This window comes from Balaenoptera physalus (assembly GCF_965194825.1).
Source record: "Balaenoptera physalus genome assembly, chromosome: X".
Classification (NCBI taxonomy): domain Eukaryota; kingdom Metazoa; phylum Chordata; class Mammalia; order Artiodactyla; family Balaenopteridae; genus Balaenoptera; species Balaenoptera physalus.
The window spans coordinates 89,906,454-89,925,704 of NC_138903.1; the positions used below are offsets into that span (position 1 = coordinate 89,906,454).

Genomic DNA, 19,251 nt, shown 5'->3' on the forward strand with positions numbered 1-19,251 from the left:
GGCTTCCCAACCTCTAAACTGCAGGAAGTGATTAAAATGGTCTGAGAGGGGCCTGTCTGCCCCTCAGGGTAGACAGGGGCAGATGAACGGTGACTGTGGCCTGGAATTAGGGATGCTCTTCTCCGACCCCTGGGAGTGCCATGGGAAGGCTAGGATTTCGGCGAATGGTGGGAGGATCTGGAACTGGAGAAGAGGCAGCCTCTGAGGAAATTCACAAAGATTGCCAGAGGCACGTGGAAATCCTACCCTGTATATCTGGAATGAGTCCACTGACTTCTTGCGTCTTCTTTCCATAGGTGTCAGTTGGTGAGAGACTTAAGCAGCTCCAGGATGCCCACCGGGACTTTGGGCCTGGGTCACAGCACTTCCTCTCCTGTATGTGAGACAAACTGGGCTTCACTTGGTAGAAACTCAGCCACCTTCCAAGAGGGTCTACTCTTGTCCCTTGGGGGCCTGGTGGGAGCGCAGTGTACCTTGGCATCTAAGAAGCAGTAGGATAAAACAGTGTAGTATAGTGGTTAAAAGGACAGGCTCTTGAGTCAGAGAGACCTGGATCTGAGTCACAGCTGCTCGACTTTATATCTGTGCAAGCTTGAAAAAAATAGCTTAACCTTTTTGAACCTCAATTTTGCCATATGTAAAAAGAGGGAAAATATTACATAGCTGATAGAGTTATGGGAATTAAATGACTTTATTGTTCCAACAATATTTCTTGATGGCCTACTGTGGGCCAGGTACTGTTCTAGGTACTGGGGCTACATCAGTGAACAAAACAGACAAAAATCCTTGGACGTGGAGAGCTTACATTCTACAGGAGGAAGCCAGACCATAAACAAATAAGTAAAATATATATAAAGTCAATCGGTGACAAGTGCTATGGAAAAAAAGTAAAGCAGGGAAGACGTGAATTAGGGAGTGCTGGACTTAATGAGGGAGGCAACTGAGTGGAAACCTCAAGGAGGTGAAGGAATGAGCCATGTGGATATCTTAGGGAAGAACAGAGGGAACAACAACTTCCAGGACCTTAAGGCAGGGGCATACCTGAGGGACAGCAAGGAGGCCAGTGTAGAAGAGAGTGACGAGGGGAGAGAGCAAGAGGTCAGAATGGGGGCAGGAGGCCAGAGCACGGAGGGCTTGGAGGGATATGGTAAGAACTTGGGATTTTATTCTGAATGGAATGGAGAACGATTGCAGGGATTTGAGCAGAGGGATGACATGATCCGACTTATGTTTTAACAGAGTGTGGGGGGGCAAGAGTGGGAGGAAGGAGACCTATTAGGATGCATATTGCAACAATCTAGATGAGGGATGACGGTGACTCAGATCAGGGTGGCAGCAGCGGAGATAGTGGGAATGTACAGATATGAAAATTAGATAGGCACACAGAGCATTCAGCAGAGTATCTGGCACATAGTAGGAACTTAATGTTAATGGTGATTAGAACTATTAAATTATAATCACTGGCATGCAGATATACCTGCAGAGGGCTCTTGTACCCAGGGAAACTGCAATGAGGAGGTTGGCCAGGTGACTGAGCCTCTCCTGGAGCATCCGGATGTTAAAGACACAGAGCAGAGAGAGACATCCTTTTCCAGAGTTCCTCACTAGAGAGGAGTGAGCAGTCCCATTCCCCATTGTCCCACAGGACTGAGAAGCTTGACCTTCTGAGGGAAGGGCTTTGAGCCCCATGAGGAAAGTTGGGTCCATTTCATATCCACAGCAGCACACCAGCTGCCTTCTGCTGAATGGATAAAATGGCAGACAGCTCAGGGAGAAGATAGGGTGGCCAAGGCTACCTGTTCATGCCCTTGTCATGTCTCTGGCACATGAGGGTATCAGTGACAACCTCTTCTCCTTCCCTCACCCAAACGTCAGGGAGAGAAGTGTGTTCATTAAAAGTGTTTACCCCATGCTCAGGGGCTGTTAAGAGCTGGCAATGAGAGTCAGGCATCCCCTTTTGGGCTTAACTACTTCTTTGAGAGGATAGAGCAGGGGAGTAACCAGGGGCCTGAAGAGCATTAGTGGTCAGCTTCTTTCTCTTTCTCTTCTCCCTCACCAGCCTCTGTTCAGGTTCCTTGGGAAAGAGCAATTTCACCCAATAAAGTTCCCTACTATATCAAGTGAGTGACCGTCTGAATCGGAAATGGGTCAGTCACCTGCCCACCCCCTCCTTTTCCTGTCTTTTTTTCTATCTATCCCTCTCACCCCTTACCTGTTGGGATTCCTCCATCCACTCCAGTTTTTCCTCCTACTCATCTCAAGAGCTCAAGATTCTACCTGGTAAAGGTGAACCCTTGTGCTTTGGGATCCTCCGGGTTCACCCTCAGATCCTGCTGCTCCTTGCATCCAACCTATCGCTGAGGGGTGCGTGCATGTGTGTTTGAGGGGTTGGGGGGTGGTATAGACCCTGGCACTATTGATGCTTTTGTTTGTAGCCACCAGGCTCAGACCACATGCTGGGACCATCCCAAGATGACTGAGTTATACCAAACCCTAGGTAAGAATTCAAGGTTCCTGTATAGTGTGGAGATCTATACAGTTGCCTTTGTCCTATAAGAATATAAGGGAGTAGTATTCCATTGTGTGTGTGTGTATATATATATATATATATATATATATATATATATATATATATACATACTATATCCTATTTATTCATTCATCTGTCTACAGGCACTTAGGTTGTTTTCATGTCTTGGCTATTGTAAATAGTGCTGTGATGAACATAGGAGTGCATATATCCTTTTGAATTAGTGTTTTTATATTCTTTGAATAAATACCCAGAAGTGGGATACCTGGATCACACACACACACACACGCACTCAGCCATAAGAAAGATGAAATCTTGCCACATGTGACAATACGGATGGACCTTGAGGATATTATGCTGAGTGACATGAGTAGAAAGACAAATACCATATGATTCCATTTATATGTGGAATATAAAAAGAGACAATCAAAATAAATGAACAAAACAAAAACAAACACATAAATACTGAGAACAGAGTAGTGGTTACCAGGGAGGAAAGGGTAGGGGGAAGGTGAAATGGGTAAAGGGGTTCAACTGTATGGTGACAGATGGAAATTAAATTTTGGTGGTGAGCACTTTGTAGGGTATACAGCAGTAGAAATAAAATGTTGTTCACATGAAAGTTACAAAATGTTATAAACCAATGTTACCTCAATAAAAAAATAAATTAAAAAAAAATAGAAGGGAATCCTATTCAACAAGCAGGTGAGGGTGGAAGTGAGTCCTTGTCCTTTTTCCAGTAGCCTTCTTTCCTTTCCCCTCTGCACCTCCCTCAACTGGAAGCTCTATACTCTCCCTGAACGATTTTATCATCACATTAGGTAATTATGCTTATAGATGTGTACTAGATCTTCTTTGAAAGATACTATCCAGGCTACGAATATGACTCTCATGTGCCTTATCTTTGACTGCCAAGAGAGACTCCTATTATGTTGTAAATTTCACCCATGTTGATGCATGTGACTATAGTTCATTCATTTTCCCTGCCGTGGAGTGTTCCATTGTATATACCACAGTTTCCTCAACCATTCTACTGTTGATGGACATTTCGGAGCTAACAAGAACTGTGCTGCTTGGTCAAACAAACAAACAAAACATGTGAAAATCACTGCTCTAGTATATATAGCTGGCTGGGTCGTAGAATATATGAATGTTCAATTTTATTAGGTAATACCAAGTTGTTTTCCAATGTGGTTGTATCAATTTACACTTCCACCAGCAATTCTCATTCATCCACATCTTTGCTGACACTTCCTATTGTCAGGCTTTTATTTTTTGCCAATCTGGCAGGTGTAACATGGTATCTTGTTGTGGTTTTAATTTGCATTTCCCTGATCTGAGTGGGTCTCTTTCCATTCTCTGCAGCTGATCTGAACAACATTAAGTTCTCAGCTTACCGCACTGCCATGAAGCTACGCAGAGTCCAGAAGGCACTGCGTCGTAAGTCTCCCATTACACTTCCCTTATAGCCTTCATCCCACTCCTACCCTTCCTCATCTGTTGACTGTTTCCCACTTTCATCCCACCTGTCCAGTGTTGTTGATTGGCTTTGTGGGGACTCTCCAAAGGCTGGGATATGCTGGCTGTGGACACCTGATTTTTCCAGGGCCCTTCTATTTTCCCCAACCCCCAGGCTTGTTTCCAAATTAACCCACAGCTATCCTCTTCCTTGTCCCTTCTTCCCTGCCCAAAACGGATAATCAAGCAAGTGTTTTATGGCGAGAATTATCCCAGCAAATGGTTTGGAACCACTGGAGGCTTGTGTTCTTTCACCATCTTGGGGTTATTGGATGTAGCAGCAGAACTGTTGAAGCGAATGCCAGTGGTTAGGGGACAACATGGCTGCAGATATAATGTGCCTTCTGTCTTTTCTCTGAGACACTGTCCATTCTGTCTTCCTGGACCAGGTTATCTGGCTAGGCTGATTCCAGCATTGGGTGTAGTTAAAAAATCCTCCTGAGTTATGTCACATTTACCCAGGCATACCTGAGCCTTCATAACCAGTGTCTAGGTTTTCAGAACGAGGTTCACAGACCAACTTACTTGCAGTTGAAATGCGTGTAAAGACAAAGAAAGTTAAAAAAAATGGTATTCAACCCCTGGGAGTTTACCCAAATCCCACCATCTTCTTGAAACTGATGTCAAGAAACATTTGGGTATAGAAACATTTGGGGTTAATTTAGGGGGCCTTCTGCTGCCTTCTCCTCACTTGGGTTGAGGGTCTTGGTAAAGGGCAAGCTTGTTTCATACTTACCAATGGTTAGTCTGGAGATTGAGTCAGATTTGGTGATGCTGGTGGCCGTATCTTCCTGTCTAGTCCCTGGGGTTCTACTTTTGGCTATACTTTCTCCTTCTCTCCTTTCCTCCCCAGTGGACCTGGTAACTTTAACCACAGCCCTGGAGATCTTCAGTGAGCATGATCTGCAGGCCAGTGAGCATGTAATGGATGTGGTGGAGGTCATTCACTGCCTGACTGCCTTATATGAACGGCTGGAGGAGGAAAGAGGCATCCTGGTCAACGTGCCACTCTGTGTGGACATGAGCCTCAACTGGCTCCTCAATGTTTTTGATAGGTAAGGGCTTGCAGCCCTGACAGCCTCCATGGTGAAATTCAGTGGGACATATGGAGTGGGCATGGTGGGAAGGAATTGCTCCCCTGGTGCACTTGGACTCAGCTCAGCTTGGGGCATGGCTGGCACAGAGCCCTGCTGGGATCAACCCTGTGAGGGACATGACTGCCAAGATGTTAACCCTTTACAGATATTCATATTCTCAGTCTCTTCTTTTAAACCTAGTGGTCGCAGTGGAAAGATGCGGGCATTGTCCTTTAAGACTGGCATTGCATGCCTGTGTGGCACAGAAGTGAAGGAAAAACTGCAGTGTGAGTACAACTCCAAAGTTTGGAGTAGAGGTGTGTGGAGGGAGAGGTGTGGTGGGAGGAAGAAAAGTCTAAGATAAGCAGAAGATCAGTCTTATGACTCAGCAGAGGGCTACTCAGGCTACCTTGTAATGCTTCCTGGTCCAAGCTATTGCAAAGAATCCACAACAGCCAAAGGCCAAGATGGGTCTAAGGCCTGTTATTATCCCCACTGTTACTCCAAGGGCATTGGTTTCTTCTGATCTGGTGTAATTACTTGATGGGGATCTGAGTTGGGATCCTGGGATACCCAGGACCTGGACTTTCTAGTTCCATTTCCCTGTGGCCTATCAGGCTTAGCCCTCTCCCAATCTGAAGCTCAAACCACGTCACACAAATGTGGAAGAGGACAGTTTTATTGTTTACTAGGCAGGTGTGTGCTGGTTTTTATAAATGGAATGGTTTTTACTATATAATACATCACTGAGAATTGTTCAATTTACCCTGACTGTCAAAAACTTTGAAAGGCATTTATGGTTTTGGGGGTTTCCTGAGAACCTGCATCATCAACACAGGCATCTGAAATAAAATAAAAAGCTATACGTTAATAATAATAAAAAAAACCCACGCCACACATTCTGTTGGAGACTTCCCATGTGATAACATGGGTGGTGTGCAATAATCCCCATTATCTGGGAGGTGGACAACATGTAATTCTGTAGGTTTGAACCTCTCTGGTGTACAGTACCTTTGCTTTCCCCTCCATCCTCCATCATTTGTACAGCATTTTGCATTTTTCTGCAACAGCATCACTAGTGTCAAGTGTTTAATGTGCGTTGACCACTGTGCTACATGTGGTGAGTATCAGGTCCAGTTAGACATGGTCCTTGCCTCAAGTGGTTTACAGTCCAGAAGAGGAGACAGAAGTACACAGAAAGCATTTTTTAGAGTGCTAATTAGAATAATCTGAATGGCAAAGGATATGTGCTATATCAGATCACAGAAGAGTGAGGACAGCCGTCTAGGAAAGATTTACAGGGAAGAAGACTTTTCAAAGTATGTTTATAGCTATGATATAATTTCTTTCTCCCAATGTTCCTTTGAGATGGGATGGACAGTGATGATTTAGTCTCCATTTATAAGTAAGGAAACTGCAGCATAGAGAGGTTCATGACTTACCCAAGGTTTTACAAGCTAGTCAGTAATGGATCCAGAAATAAACCCCAGGCCCTCTGCCTTTTGGTTTTGTTCCTTTTCTGGGCCTTAGGTGAGGTATGAAACGGACAGACAAGAACCTCTGGAGGAGGTTTTCTAAAGTTGGGGTGGGACGGGGGAGTTCCCACAAGGGCAGATATAGACCATGCTCAAATATATAAGTACCATAGTCTGTTCCACAATGACTGAGAGTGAATTCTTAGACGATCAAGTGTGTTGAATTATCCCCTTTTTTTGGATTATCCATGCCAGTGTTTCTTTTCATTTGTGTGGATAACTGAGAGATTACTGCAGTATCAGACTACATGGGCTACATGAACAGGAGGGGATAGGGCAGACTGACTGCAACTCATATTCAGGCACCCTTGAACCCCACACCCCTTCATCTTGCTTCTTGAGACTTTGTTTTCCCAGCAGTGTCATGTCTGTGTCTGGCACCGCTCTCTCACACAGCTTGCTCTCTGTCTTCACCCCTCTCTCCCCTGCTCTTTCTGATGCTCTCCGTCTTTGTGTCTGACTCACTTTTTTCTCTCTGAACCCAGAGGAATGCTGCTTTTAGAACTTCTGGACTTCTAGAAGGTCAGGGATGGACCTTTAGGTATTCCAGTTTCAAAAGTCATTAGCTAAGTCAATGTGCTCTTTCCCTGTCTTCTTTTTCCGTTCTTTCTCCTCACACCATTCTCTGGCCATTCCTGTATCGGGCTTGGCCATGACTTACGGTGGGGCCAGCAGACCTCTTCAGCCAAGTGGCCAACTCAGGCAGCCAGTGTGACCAACGCCACCTTGGTGTCCTGCTTCATGAGGCCATTCAGGTGCCCCGTCAGCTGGGGGAAGTGGCGGCCTTTGGGGGCAGCAACGTGGAGCCCAGCGTCCGTAGTTGCTTCCGTTTTGTGAGTATGGAACTGGGGAGGGAGGAAAGGAGGAGTGATGGGACAGAGGGTGGGAAGAAGGGAGGGAGGACTGAGAGCTGGGCTTTTGATCTGAAGTACTCAGATGCAAGGGAGTTTGTTGGGCTGGAGCAACAGGGCAGAGGGTTCTCTGGGCTTTTAGGGTCAGAGTCCTGAGGGGAGGGCACCAGGTCAGCTAGGGCAGGGTAGAAGGTGGACACCTCTGGAGAACAGTCTAACCCAGAGTCCAACCAGGTCTTGCTGTTTCTCCTCCTCTCCTGAGGGCTGCCATTCTAGGCACAAGACACTGGGCCTCAGACATCACTACTGGGCTTCTTGTTTCCCTAGAGCACTGGGAAGCCAGTCATTGAAGCTTCACAGTTCCTGGAATGGGTCAACTTGGAGCCCCAGTCCATGGTGTGGCTGGCTGTTCTGCATCGGGTCACCATTGCTGAACAAGTGAAGCATCAGACCAAGTGCTCTATCTGTAGGCAGTGCCCCATCAAAGGCTTCAGGTAGGGAAAGCAATACCTGCTGGAGTGATACTAATAATAAATAGGCCATGTTACGTATAAATCATAAATCAAAACAGGGCATTACATAATTATATAATTACAACTAATCTATTGTATGTTGTTATATACTGTTATAATCCTTCCTACTGCAGAATGTTTAACTTTTAAAAAACTCAAAAACGATGAAATTTTTTTCTGTTAGTTGTGTTGTGAGGTATTCAGACCTATAAAAATGTATAGAGAAGCAAAAGGGGGTGGGGTGGGAGAACAGCACAGAAAGGGAAGTAATTTGTTCATTGTTTCCCAGGGAGCATTAAGTAGAACCCAGAAGCCCCAGCATCCTGACATATGAGAACACCTACGCACCAAAAGGTGTGCTGGCAAATGTGCTACTCTCTAGAAAGCAAAAGAGAAACGTGATATAGCATTGGCTAATTTCCATGATGTAAATACTCCCACTGTGGCCAGTGTCAGGCTACCCATAGGAGGTCAGGAAGAGACGCACAGTTGCACCCCATTTATAGTATTTCTACCACCAGGTATAACAGATGTAGACAACCTCGAGAGCATAGATAATGGTGAAATAGTTAGGAAGTGATGAGTTTAATTATTTATTACCTTTGTTTTTAATACCATTTGCTTAATTGTGAGTTTATACAATTTAATTTTTAAATAATGGCTATATTTAACAACTGGCTTGGAAAATTCCTGAAATTTTAACAACCAGCTCTCGTGAGCTTATATGAGCAGGCTCCAGCGCCCCACGGTGGGCACCCACCACCAAGCTGAAGAAACAAACAATATTTTACAATATATTTATATATGTTATATAATATATTTATATATCTACAAATTTATATATGCTATACATATTTTATATAATATATAAAACAATATATTTGAAGTTTCCTTGATTACATTTCCCTCCTGTCCCCACAAAGGTAGCCGCTATCCTGAATTTGGCTTTCATCATAAAATGCTTGTTTTTACCACTTTAAAGCACTAGCACATACTTTCTTTACAACCACCCTGCTTTTTATAAGCAAATGAGGCACAGAGGTGGAGTTCACACTGCTGGCTAGTGTAGCTCCAGGACAAGATGTCGGATCCTCTGACTGTTCTAAGTCTAGACATTTCACCATGCTATGCTATTAGGTCTGGGCAGTCCAATCAGGCTTTGGAATTGGATCTGAAGGGCTAGTCTATATTGTCATAATAGAGTTACTATTATAAATAACTTTGGGGAATAATTTTTACAACTTGCTCACGGCTGATAGAATCAGTTGTCTTCGTATTGAAAGTGTGCCTTCTCCAAGGAAGGTGGTCATACCTGTGAAACTGGACCCTTTCAGGCCACCTTTGTTTAGAAGGTTATTTGATATAATGAGCTCTTTACCCCGTCCCACCCTCCCTTTTATTTTTTATTTTTTATTTTTTTCATTGAAGTATAGTTGATTTACAATGTTGTGTTAATTTCTGCTGTACAGAAAATTGATTCAGTTATACATATATATACATTTTTTATATTCTTTTCCATTATGGTTTATCATAGGATATCGAATATAGTTCTCTCTGCTATACAGTAGGACCTTGTTGTTTATCTCACCCTTCCTTTTAAAAAAAGATGGTGAGACAGGGCTACTTCCTGAACTTCCTGGGATTCTGAGCATGTGATTTCATGGAGATTTGTGGTCTCTGGAGTAACCCTTTTAATGTATGTGCATATTTGGATGTTTGGGGGAGGGGGAGGTCACTATAGTATATTGCATCCTCTTTCCTACCACCTCTCCTTTCCCCAAGGTACCGGAGTCTGAAACAATTTAACGTGGACATCTGCCAGACCTGCTTCCTGACAGGCAGGGCCAGCAAGGGCAACAAGCTTCATTATCCCATCATGGAGTATTACACCCCGGTATGGAGCCTCTGGGCCGGGCGGGAGGGGCAGGCAGCTCTCAGCTTCTGGGTGCTTGATCCATTTTGTCCAGCATTAGCTCACTGTATTCTGCTCTCCGTTGGGGAGCATCCTCCAAACAGGCCTGGTGATTGACCAATTTGGGGGATCCAGGGCTGTCCTTCTAGTAGAGCTTCTCCCTCACCCTCACCAGGGCGGTAGCTGGCTGGAGCAGCCCAGGACATTCTTGGCCATCTAAAAGGCACTCACTATTCTCCTGCAGAGAGAAGTCTCAGGAAAAAATAGAGACAGCAAGGCAGTTACAGGTGACTAGCCTTTGATCGCTCAATTTAGTTTTTCCTGCTTAGCTTCCTGGATTGTTTCTGTCCCCTGGTCTTCACCTGCTACCTTGTCATTGCTTCCATCCCTTCTAGTCAATACCAAAGTTTGTGCTCAAATTCATTACTCAATCTCTTGCGTGAAAAGGGGGTATGCTCTTTACCTGGGTCCCCAAAATCCACTGGGCTTTCATTGGAAACTGTGCCCTTCATAGCCTCCTGAGCCCGGCATCCCTGAACTCCAGCCACAGAATTTCTCCTCTGCTATGTTCAGGACTCAGACCTCCAGGCTTAGCTTCCTGAGCTGACTCTGCTCCCTAAACTCCTTTATTCCTCTCTCCCCACACGTACTCCCAAAGTCCCAAGCATATCCCCAGCTCCCCCCACTGCTCTCTCCCATCTTACCTCCCCATCTCCACAATCCATCTCCCTGAGCTGTCATCTCTTCTCCAAATTCTGTTGACACAGAAACATGTGTGACCCAATGGAAGCAGTGACCTTGACCTTTATTTTTCTTTTATTATCATTTTAAAATAAACATTATTAAAGTCATACATGGGAAACTGGCTAGAGATGGTAGACTGATAATTGTGTAGCTCCTGCTCATCTTCTACACCCCTAGAATTTATGTAAAAGATATTTAAAAGTTAACAAATATACGATCATTGTAAAAGATTCAAATTATATAGAGGTGTTTAAAGTATAAAACCAAGTCCCCTTTTCTCCTCAGTGCGTTCCCCACCCCTCAAGTCTAACTTCCCTGAGGCAAGCCGTGTTCACAGTTTGGCATGTATCCTTCTAGATCTTTTTCTAGGAGCGAGGTGTGGTAAATATGAACAAGAGTGGACTACCAGTCATGGTCCCTGCTCCGGGGGAGTGGCCACACCTCCCTAGAATAGCCCATTAGGGTGAGTCCCTCTATCTTGTCTCCTCCCAGACCACATCCAGTGAGAACATGAGGGACTTTGCCACTACCTTAAAGAACAAATTCCGCTCAAAGCATTATTTCAGCAAACACCCTCAGCGAGGTTATCTGCCTGTGCAGTCAGTGCTGGAGGCCGACTACAGTGAGACGTGAGTACCGGTAGCTGAACGGGGGCTGCAGGCATCCTCATTGAGCCTAGGGATGTGCTGTGAAGGGGCTGAGTCCCACATGGGCTAGGGCAGTCTTCCAGGGCAAACCCAACTAGTGACAGGGCAGTTCAGCTGGGGCCTGACCAGGAATCTGACCTGAGAAACAGACTAGAATCCAGTCTCTGTATCTTGTTCCCATCAGCTCTTGGGAGCTCCCTAATTTGGTGGTGGTGTTGCGGGGTGTGGAAGGGTGGTGGTGAGGAGACAGGCTGCCCAGCTACCCAGTCTTTGGTCTTCTGAGTCTTTGCTGCTTTCTTCTAGGCCTGCTTCTTCCCCGATGTTGCCACACGCTGACACACACTCCCGCATTGAGCATTTTGCCAGCAGGTACCACCAGATTTTGGGGAGGGGAATTGTAAGGAGTCCAAGGGGGAAGGGGTTTTCAGTTGGGGCAAAGAGAATGAAGTCAGGGCCAGGGGGACATGCACAGCGGGCTTTGCAGCAGCCAGCGAGGCCTAACGTTTGGGGCGGGGGAGGGGGAATTGGGACAGCCTCCCAAACCTGATTTTCCTATTGTGGGATTACAGTCCTTGAGATGAAAGCCGTCTTCACATACTGTTTTCCCTTCTGTTCCTGCTCTTTCTTCCTAGGCTTGCTGAGATGGAAAGTCAAAATTGCTCCTTCTTTAATGACAGCCTGTCCCCAGACGACAGCATGTGAGTTTTCACAGCTGCATATTTGCCAGGAATAGCTCTCCTTTGGGATCCTTCTACCACCACTTGGGGAGGGTATATCCTCAGTGGGAGGTGGGGGGGTGTGTGGATAGGGTCCCTGACACCCTAAGGAAGGAAGTCGGCTTTCTGGGCACAGTATTTAATGAGAGAAGCAGTCTTCCCTCTATCGACTGAGCAGGGTAATGAAGGATGAACTACCTCCCTGCCATCTGCCAAGGTCCCTTTCTGTTGCAAGATCCCATCCTTCTATTCCTAACTCTGAAGGAAGAAGAATATACCCTCAACTAAAGTTGCAGAAATGAGCCATTATCTTATGCTCAAAATGCCAATGCCCCATCTAGTGCCACATCAACCCTGGGGAGATACCACGGACTTGACTGAAGTGTGGCCAGAGAGATTCCTTGGTGCTATAGCCCAGAGAAGGGGCCCTTCATCTCTAGGGAGGTCCCCGGCCTCCTCAGAGGACCTAGGAACTGTTGGCTACACGGATAAATCCAGCCCCGGGACTGGGACTCAGGCAGGCCACAATTCCCCTGGGGATGGGAAAGCGAAGGGGGGTGGGGTGGGGGAACATCACAGAAAGGGAAGTGATTTGCTCATTGTTTCCCAGGTCACTATAAGTAGAACCCAGGAGCCTCGGCATCCTGAAAACACTCTCTCCTACTACCCCCAACAATGACCCCTACCACCTTTGAACACTTCCATCCCTCTTAAACCTGAATACATGGCCTTTTCCCTCTCTATGTATCTTAGAGAGGGAATCATCCAGCATGTGTCTCCTGGGGCTTGAGGTGGGAGCTGAGAACTCACACCCTGAGCTGTTTCTCAGTTCAATGCCTGGGCCCCTCTTTCCTCTCCCCACCCCCACACAGAGATGAGGACCAGTACTTGCTGCGGCACTCCAGCCCCATTACAGACCGGGAGCCAGCCTTTGGACAGCAGGCTCCGTGCAGCATGGCCACTGAAAGCAAAGGGGAGCTCGAAAAGATCCTGGCCCACTTAGAGGATGAGAACCGGTAGGTGTGGCAATGGCACAGATCTTGCGTGGGTTCTAGAGTCAGACGGCTTAATTCAAGATCTGAATTTCCACATCCTAGCTATGTGGCCTTGAACAAGTTACTTATATTCTGTGATCTTGCATTTCCTCATCTGTAAAATGGGGATGATGATAAGAGTACCTACCTCTTAAGGTCACTTGTGAAGATCAAATGATCAGGCATATAATGTGTTAGCCAGTGTCTGTCTTATTGGAAGTGTTCAATAAAAGCTAGCTATCCTAATAATTATTTGAATCCTTTTAACTCAACCCAAATATCTCCAAGTACCCAATAGATACAGGCAGAGAGAATGCAAACACAGAGAATACAGAAGAGATGATGCCTCTGCCCTCAAGGAACTTTCAGTTGTTGGAAACGGAAAGAGGTCCTTATCACTTAGCGAAAGTAATAAGAGGAGGATGATACTGCATAGAGCATTTGAGGACTGGAAGAGGGAAGGTGAAGAAGATTATGGGGATGGCATTGATCTCTGTAAAGCATGGAGGGCAGCACGAGTCTGAGGAGCATCCAAAACACTTTGGGGGTGTGTAGTGGAATCAATAACAACCCCCAGAAAAGTAATTCTCAAACATCAGTGTGCATACAAGTCACTTGGGAAGCTTGGTGAAATGCAGATTCTGATTTGAAGGTCTGGGGTGGGGCCTTAGTTCCTGTACTTCTAACCAGCTGCTAAAGGATGCCCATGCCTCAGGCCTACAGACTGTATTTGGATTAGCAAGTCCTTAGAACAGGGCCTATCTGCAAAGTATTTGTTACTGGTTCAAGACAAGATAAATACATAAATAGAGAGTAAACTTTTAGAAATTTTCATAGCAATTTGACATTGCCACAATTTTCCACGCACGTAATTAGTGGACTTGTCTTCATTGAATTGGGTATAGGCCAGGTTGAGTGCTGTTGAATTTGGGCAGCAAGTCATGTGTGGTGTGAGCTGTGTACTAGCTATGCACATTCAGACCATGTATTGATCCATGATGGATTGAAAAATCCCCCTGTTTTTTTGCTATGGATAGTTTGAGAAGCACTGCACTAGAGCAGTGGTGGTGGGGGGGGACCCTGGGAAACACTAGGGAGAGAGTGATTCTGTTGCAAAAAAGAAAAAAAAGTAATGTCCTCCAAAGGAGACCATCTCTTTGGAATCTGTTTCCTTGATGACTCAACATGGGTGTTTAAAGTGGGTCAAAGAGGAGTGTAGTAGAGAGAAGAGGAAAGATGGGTGATCCTTTGTTTATGTTATGTCTTCCCCTGGAATCTAAAAATCTAAAAATGGAGTAGGTGAGTCAGTGGCCCTAATGCCTCATTTATTTGCAGACTGTGTTTCTGCCCGATTTTAAGGTCAGAATTAATCCCCGAAGCAGCACATCAAAGTCCTGAGACATTTGTTATATGAAATGTCAGCTCTCTCTGCTCTGTGGCCTAAGGATGGCAAAGTAAATGACATATGTGTTGGAGAGGAAGTGGATATGGCCATTCAAGCAAGAGCATGGCTGGGATAGACTTCCCTGGCCGTCCAGTGGTTGGGACTCCACGCTTCCACTGCAGCACTACAGGGGATGCGGGTTCGATCCCTGGTTGGGGAACTAGGATCCCACATGCTGCGACCAAAAAAAAAAAAGCACGGCTTGGGGGCTGGGGTGGGGGTGGGGATGGGAGAGCAAAGGGATTGCTCACACCTAGGTATGAGGGGACACTGAGCCCTGGACAGTCAATACCCTGTGAAGGTCATTGGCCTTGGCTTCTCCATCCTTGGCAGGATTCTCCAGGGGGAGCTGAGGCGCCTGAAGTGGCAGCATGAGGAGGCTGCTGAGGCACCCACCCTGGCTGAGGGCTCTGCCGAGGTGGCACAGGACCACCGCAATGAGGAGCTGCTGGCTGAGGCCCGGATCCTTCGACAGCACAAGAGCCGCCTGGAGACACGCATGCAGATTCTTGAAGACCACAACAAGCAACTCGAGTCCCAGCTGCAGCGCTTAAGGGAGCTGCTCCTGCAAGTGAGTCTGGGGTCAGGGGAAGAATCAGAGCAGCCTCCGAGCACAGGCGGGCCGGGGAGAGGTGCTCCTTGCTCCTGGGAGGTATCTGTTAGAAGACTTTCTGAAGAGAACTGGGCTGGCAATCAGGAAAGTTGGGGGGAGGAATGGGCTGCTATATCACATCGCTTGGCCAATTCTCTTGTACCTAGTTTCCACTCCATCCTTGTGTGTTTACTCTCAAGCCACTGTGGGGCCTAGGGCAGAGGGAGGGCTTTTGAGGGCTCACTTCCCCACAACCCATTTGAATCTGGTATTGAAAGAACAAAGTTCAAAGAATCATCCAAAACGTTGACTTTGCTACTTTGATGTTTGCTGGAAAGAAGCGAGTTTGGACATGCTTGGCAAGAGGAAGATTTTCGCTGTGAAGGGATCACTTATTACTTTTTGTCCCTTTCCTCTTTGAGAGGCAGCGTATAGGATGTAGTGTGGTTCTGGAGTTAGACAGCCCTGAGTTTGAGTGTAGTGCTGCCGATTAGTGGCCGTGGGATGTTAGGAAAGTTACTTAGCCTCCCTAAGCCCCAGTTCCCTCATCTGTAAAACAGGGATAAAAATATACCAACTTCATGGAATTGTGGTGAACGTCAAATGAGATAATGCATTTAAACAATTTGGCATGATGCGAGGACTATAATAAACATTTCATAAATAAATAATTTATGAATAATTATTGTCATTATCCATACCAGGTAATACCACACTGTGCCTCTTCCCCAGATCCTCCAAAGGATGGCCTCTAGATGAACTCCTGGAGGTCTTAACATATGATATTATGTCATGAACCAAGGATCAGGTGTGCAACTCTACATTTCCAGAGGGAATTGAGTTCTAGATAGCTTAATTATAGCTGAAATGACAGCAAGAGATATTTAGGGGCAATGGCATCCTTAGAAGAACTGGGAGCCTTTGATACATGTTGTTGAAGGAAGAGGGTATCCAGTAATTAAATATTCTAAGAAGTTTCCTGAAAGAGGAAACCACTGTTTGGGGCACCACCAAAGGCTTCTTAAAGTCCAAGGGCAAAGGGATGGGCATGATGTCTCTAAGGACCTTTCTAAGCTCAGGAGTCTGTCAAAGTAAGGTCAGGAAGGCAAAGCCACTTAAGTCATGCCTTACCTCTTGCTAGCCACATACTGAATCGGATGGCAATGGCTCTGCAGGCTCGTCCCTGGCTTCCTCTCCGCAGCAGTCAGAAGGCAGTCACCCCCAGGAGAAGGGACAGACTACTCCAGACACTCAAGCTGCAGGTGGGTTCCCCCAGCCCCTCCCAACCCCTTCCTCCATGGCTTTGTCTTGCCCCAGGTCTCCTGCCTAGGGTTCTGCTAGGGCTGGGACTGGTTTCTCCTCATGGCTTTGAGCTTAGGGTCAGGGATGATTGGCTTATTGACTGATTCATTCATTTCTTTATTCCACAAATGTATGTTGAGTACCTCATATGTACCTAGGCATCGTGCCGGGAAGATACAAATGCTATAGGTTCACCCTTCAGCCGGCAGCATCCTACCTCGGCCCCTTGGCCTCATAAGGGAATTTCGAGTTCTCTTCCCACATCTTTCTTCTCCAACTCAGATGATGTGGGGTCAAAGAGCCAAGATGTCAGCCTGTGCTTGGAAGACATTATGGAGAAGCTCCGCCATGCCTTCCCCAGTGTGCGAAGTTCTGATGTGACTACCAACACTCTGCTGGCCTCCTGATGGAACCAGATCCCCATCCTATAGTCCACGGTCCTCTCCCAGTTCTGGTCAAAGCCTTCCCTCAGCCTTCACCCAACCTTTCCAGTCCCCACTGGCCCCACATTCCTCAGCCGGAGTTATCTGGGCTCCAGGCAGCAGCAGGGATTCGATGGTATGCGAGGTGGGTGTGTGAGGGCCGGGGGAGGGAGAGGCATGATTCCTCTGACTCTAGAAATGTGCCCTTTACTCTTCAAGTTTGAGATCAGTCCCTTAAGTACAATTCTGTTGCAGCCCAGGCTAATGGCACTTGGAGGCCATTCAGATGGGGAGCAGAGAAGCTGCCTTGCAGAGTGAAGCAGTGCCCATTGGCCCCTTTCCATTCTCCATGGAATGATGGATTTGGGGGAGCCTAATGACCCGAGGGCTCCAGCACTGTGAACACACGGGACTTAGCCCTACTCTCTGGCCCAACACAGGGAAGTGACACTGAAGACACTCCCGCCACCCCACCCAAAGTGCCCCTGAAAAAGTCTGGGCAACGTGTGTCATATAACTTCAGCTCAAAGGCATAGATCTAGTCAGCCCGATGCTACCTAGATGCTGTTTCCTCCTTGAATATCTTCAGTTCCTTCTGCCTCAGTCCCTGGCAGACCTTTCTCAAGGCGGGAAACAGTTCATTCAGGTTCCTATTTTCACCTTATATTGGGAAACATTAAAGAAATACTTATGGGCTTAGATATTTTCCCCAGATCCTCCTCTTTCCTGAAAACCTCAGCATCCCGAGAGACCAGCTGAGTTGCTCTGGGAACCCAGCTGAAGCCACCCTTGGCTCTTCTGAGTTGGCCTTCACAGCCCTGGGGGAGGGCTGGCAGCTGCTCAGCAAGGGGGTCTTCTCCTTGGGTGAGAAAGGGGAAGCCACCCTCTAGACTGGAGGAGCATGACCACCCAACACCCTTTCAGGCTGTGACCCTTCTTTCTCTTAGGCTGAATCAGATGAGGTGGCTGATATCCCCCAGCTAGTCAGAAGGCAGATGCAACAGGCCATCCTGAATAGTGGCCCTTTTCTAGTATCCAGGGGCTACAGATCAGGAAGTTGGCCACTTTCCACAGAGACAACAGCAAGGCCTTCCTTTGCATAAAACCATTCTTTCTAACTCTGGAAGGTGAACCCAGTCCTCAAACTGAGCTAACTCTTCCTAGGCAACATATACCATGATCCCTTTATCCAGAAACTGTTCAGAGTAGATAGTGGGGGTGGGGGTGGTGGGGGGTGGGCTTGGGGACTTTGAACAGAGTCAGAACCCACTTAGGCAGCTTTCTACCAAAAGGAGCTTTATAACTTAGAACCCTGCAATTGACTTAATTTGCCTAAGTTTATATACATACATACCTATCCTACATATCTACTGTACATCAGTACTCCCCTGGCCTCACTCACACATTAAATTCTAATACCTCTTGAAGTATTAATGTTCTGCCTTGCTCTTTGTTAGTCCCAGCCTCTGGTTGGACAGACAGATGCCTCCTGGCTGCTCCCCTAGGATGTCTCTCCATTCATGTTTGAGGTGAGCTGCCCTCAAGACCAAAGCAACAGAAGCCTGTGGCCACAGAGGAATCTAACAGGAAGAGTCACTCTGCTCTCTTCATTCATTCCACACCTTGTTCCCTGGAGACGTGGGCCTTGGGTGAATCTTCCTGGGCTCCTCTAAACAATGGTTCAGAGGCCAAAATAGAACAAATCCAAGCTCTACTCACCCCATGCAGAAAGGGAGGAGCAAATAGCCAGGCTGAGACACAGAGTACATCCTCTTGCCCCTTCCAGTTTCCAAGTCTGGCTCAGGGCCTTAAAGAAAGTAGCAGTTGCTACCAAGGTCAGGAGGGTGTGAGATGGTTGGGGTGCTCTCTTATAATCAAGCACTAGGCCAGTGGGTAGAACTGCTGGGGATTTATCTACTGCTGGGCAGGGAAGGCAGTGGCTTGGGTCCAGAAGCCAAGGATTGCCTCCTTCTAGAATCACCAGGGGGCACTAAGCCACAGGTTCAGGGTGTCAGACTTCATCATGACATCTGCCTAAGAGCTCATGAGGTCTCTGGGCAGGAGCACTGGTGATGCATGGCGAGCAGGTGGCAGGTGGGTATCAAACACAGAGCCTGGACATCAGTTACTGGGGTTGGGCGCGGGGGAGCTATATTTGTAGGAGCCTAGATTGTAGGTAGGAATAGTATAGAAAGAATTTGCTCTAGGACACAGAGTTCAGGGTCTTTGAGGCATACGCCTGCCTAAGAGAAAGTGGGGGCCCTGCCCTAGGGCTGTGGAGACTTACCTGCTCAGCTGGTAAAGAGGGCAGAGGTTATGAAACAGTCTTACCAGGAAAGTCCTGGAAAATCCTTTTCGTAACTGCTACTCCACCCGAGAGATCTTGGGCTGTTGAGGGCCTGTGGCAACCGCAGTG

General features: G+C 46.8%; 1 protein-coding gene and 1 long non-coding RNA gene across 3 annotated transcripts in view; one reads left to right on the forward strand and one right to left on the reverse strand.

The window, feature by feature from the left end:
• DRP2 (dystrophin related protein 2) overlaps positions 1-18,043 on the forward strand; it is a 35,725-nt gene extending 17,682 nt beyond the window's left edge. For both annotated transcript variants that reach the window (XM_082447543.1, XM_082447544.1), the window contains exons 7-22: positions 297-375; positions 2,060-2,120; positions 2,436-2,497; positions 3,896-3,970; positions 4,902-5,103; positions 5,326-5,411; positions 7,335-7,492; positions 7,838-8,004; positions 9,805-9,916; positions 11,171-11,307; positions 11,629-11,694; positions 11,958-12,023; positions 12,914-13,057; positions 14,853-15,090; positions 16,253-16,373; positions 16,696-18,043. In XM_082447543.1, the coding sequence (XP_082303669.1) occupies positions 297-375; positions 2,060-2,120; positions 2,436-2,497; positions 3,896-3,970; positions 4,902-5,103; positions 5,326-5,411; positions 7,335-7,492; positions 7,838-8,004; positions 9,805-9,916; positions 11,171-11,307; positions 11,629-11,694; positions 11,958-12,023; positions 12,914-13,057; positions 14,853-15,090; positions 16,253-16,373; positions 16,696-16,820 (1,899 nt within the window). In that variant the 3' untranslated portion in view covers positions 16,821-18,043. The remainder of the gene's footprint in view (positions 1-296; positions 376-2,059; positions 2,121-2,435; positions 2,498-3,895; positions 3,971-4,901; positions 5,104-5,325; positions 5,412-7,334; positions 7,493-7,837; positions 8,005-9,804; positions 9,917-11,170; positions 11,308-11,628; positions 11,695-11,957; positions 12,024-12,913; positions 13,058-14,852; positions 15,091-16,252; positions 16,374-16,695) is intronic.
• Positions 1-19,251, reverse strand: part of LOC309653277 — a 115,887-nt gene that overhangs the window by 46,597 nt on the left and 50,039 nt on the right. The gene's annotated exons all lie outside the window — the stretch shown is intronic.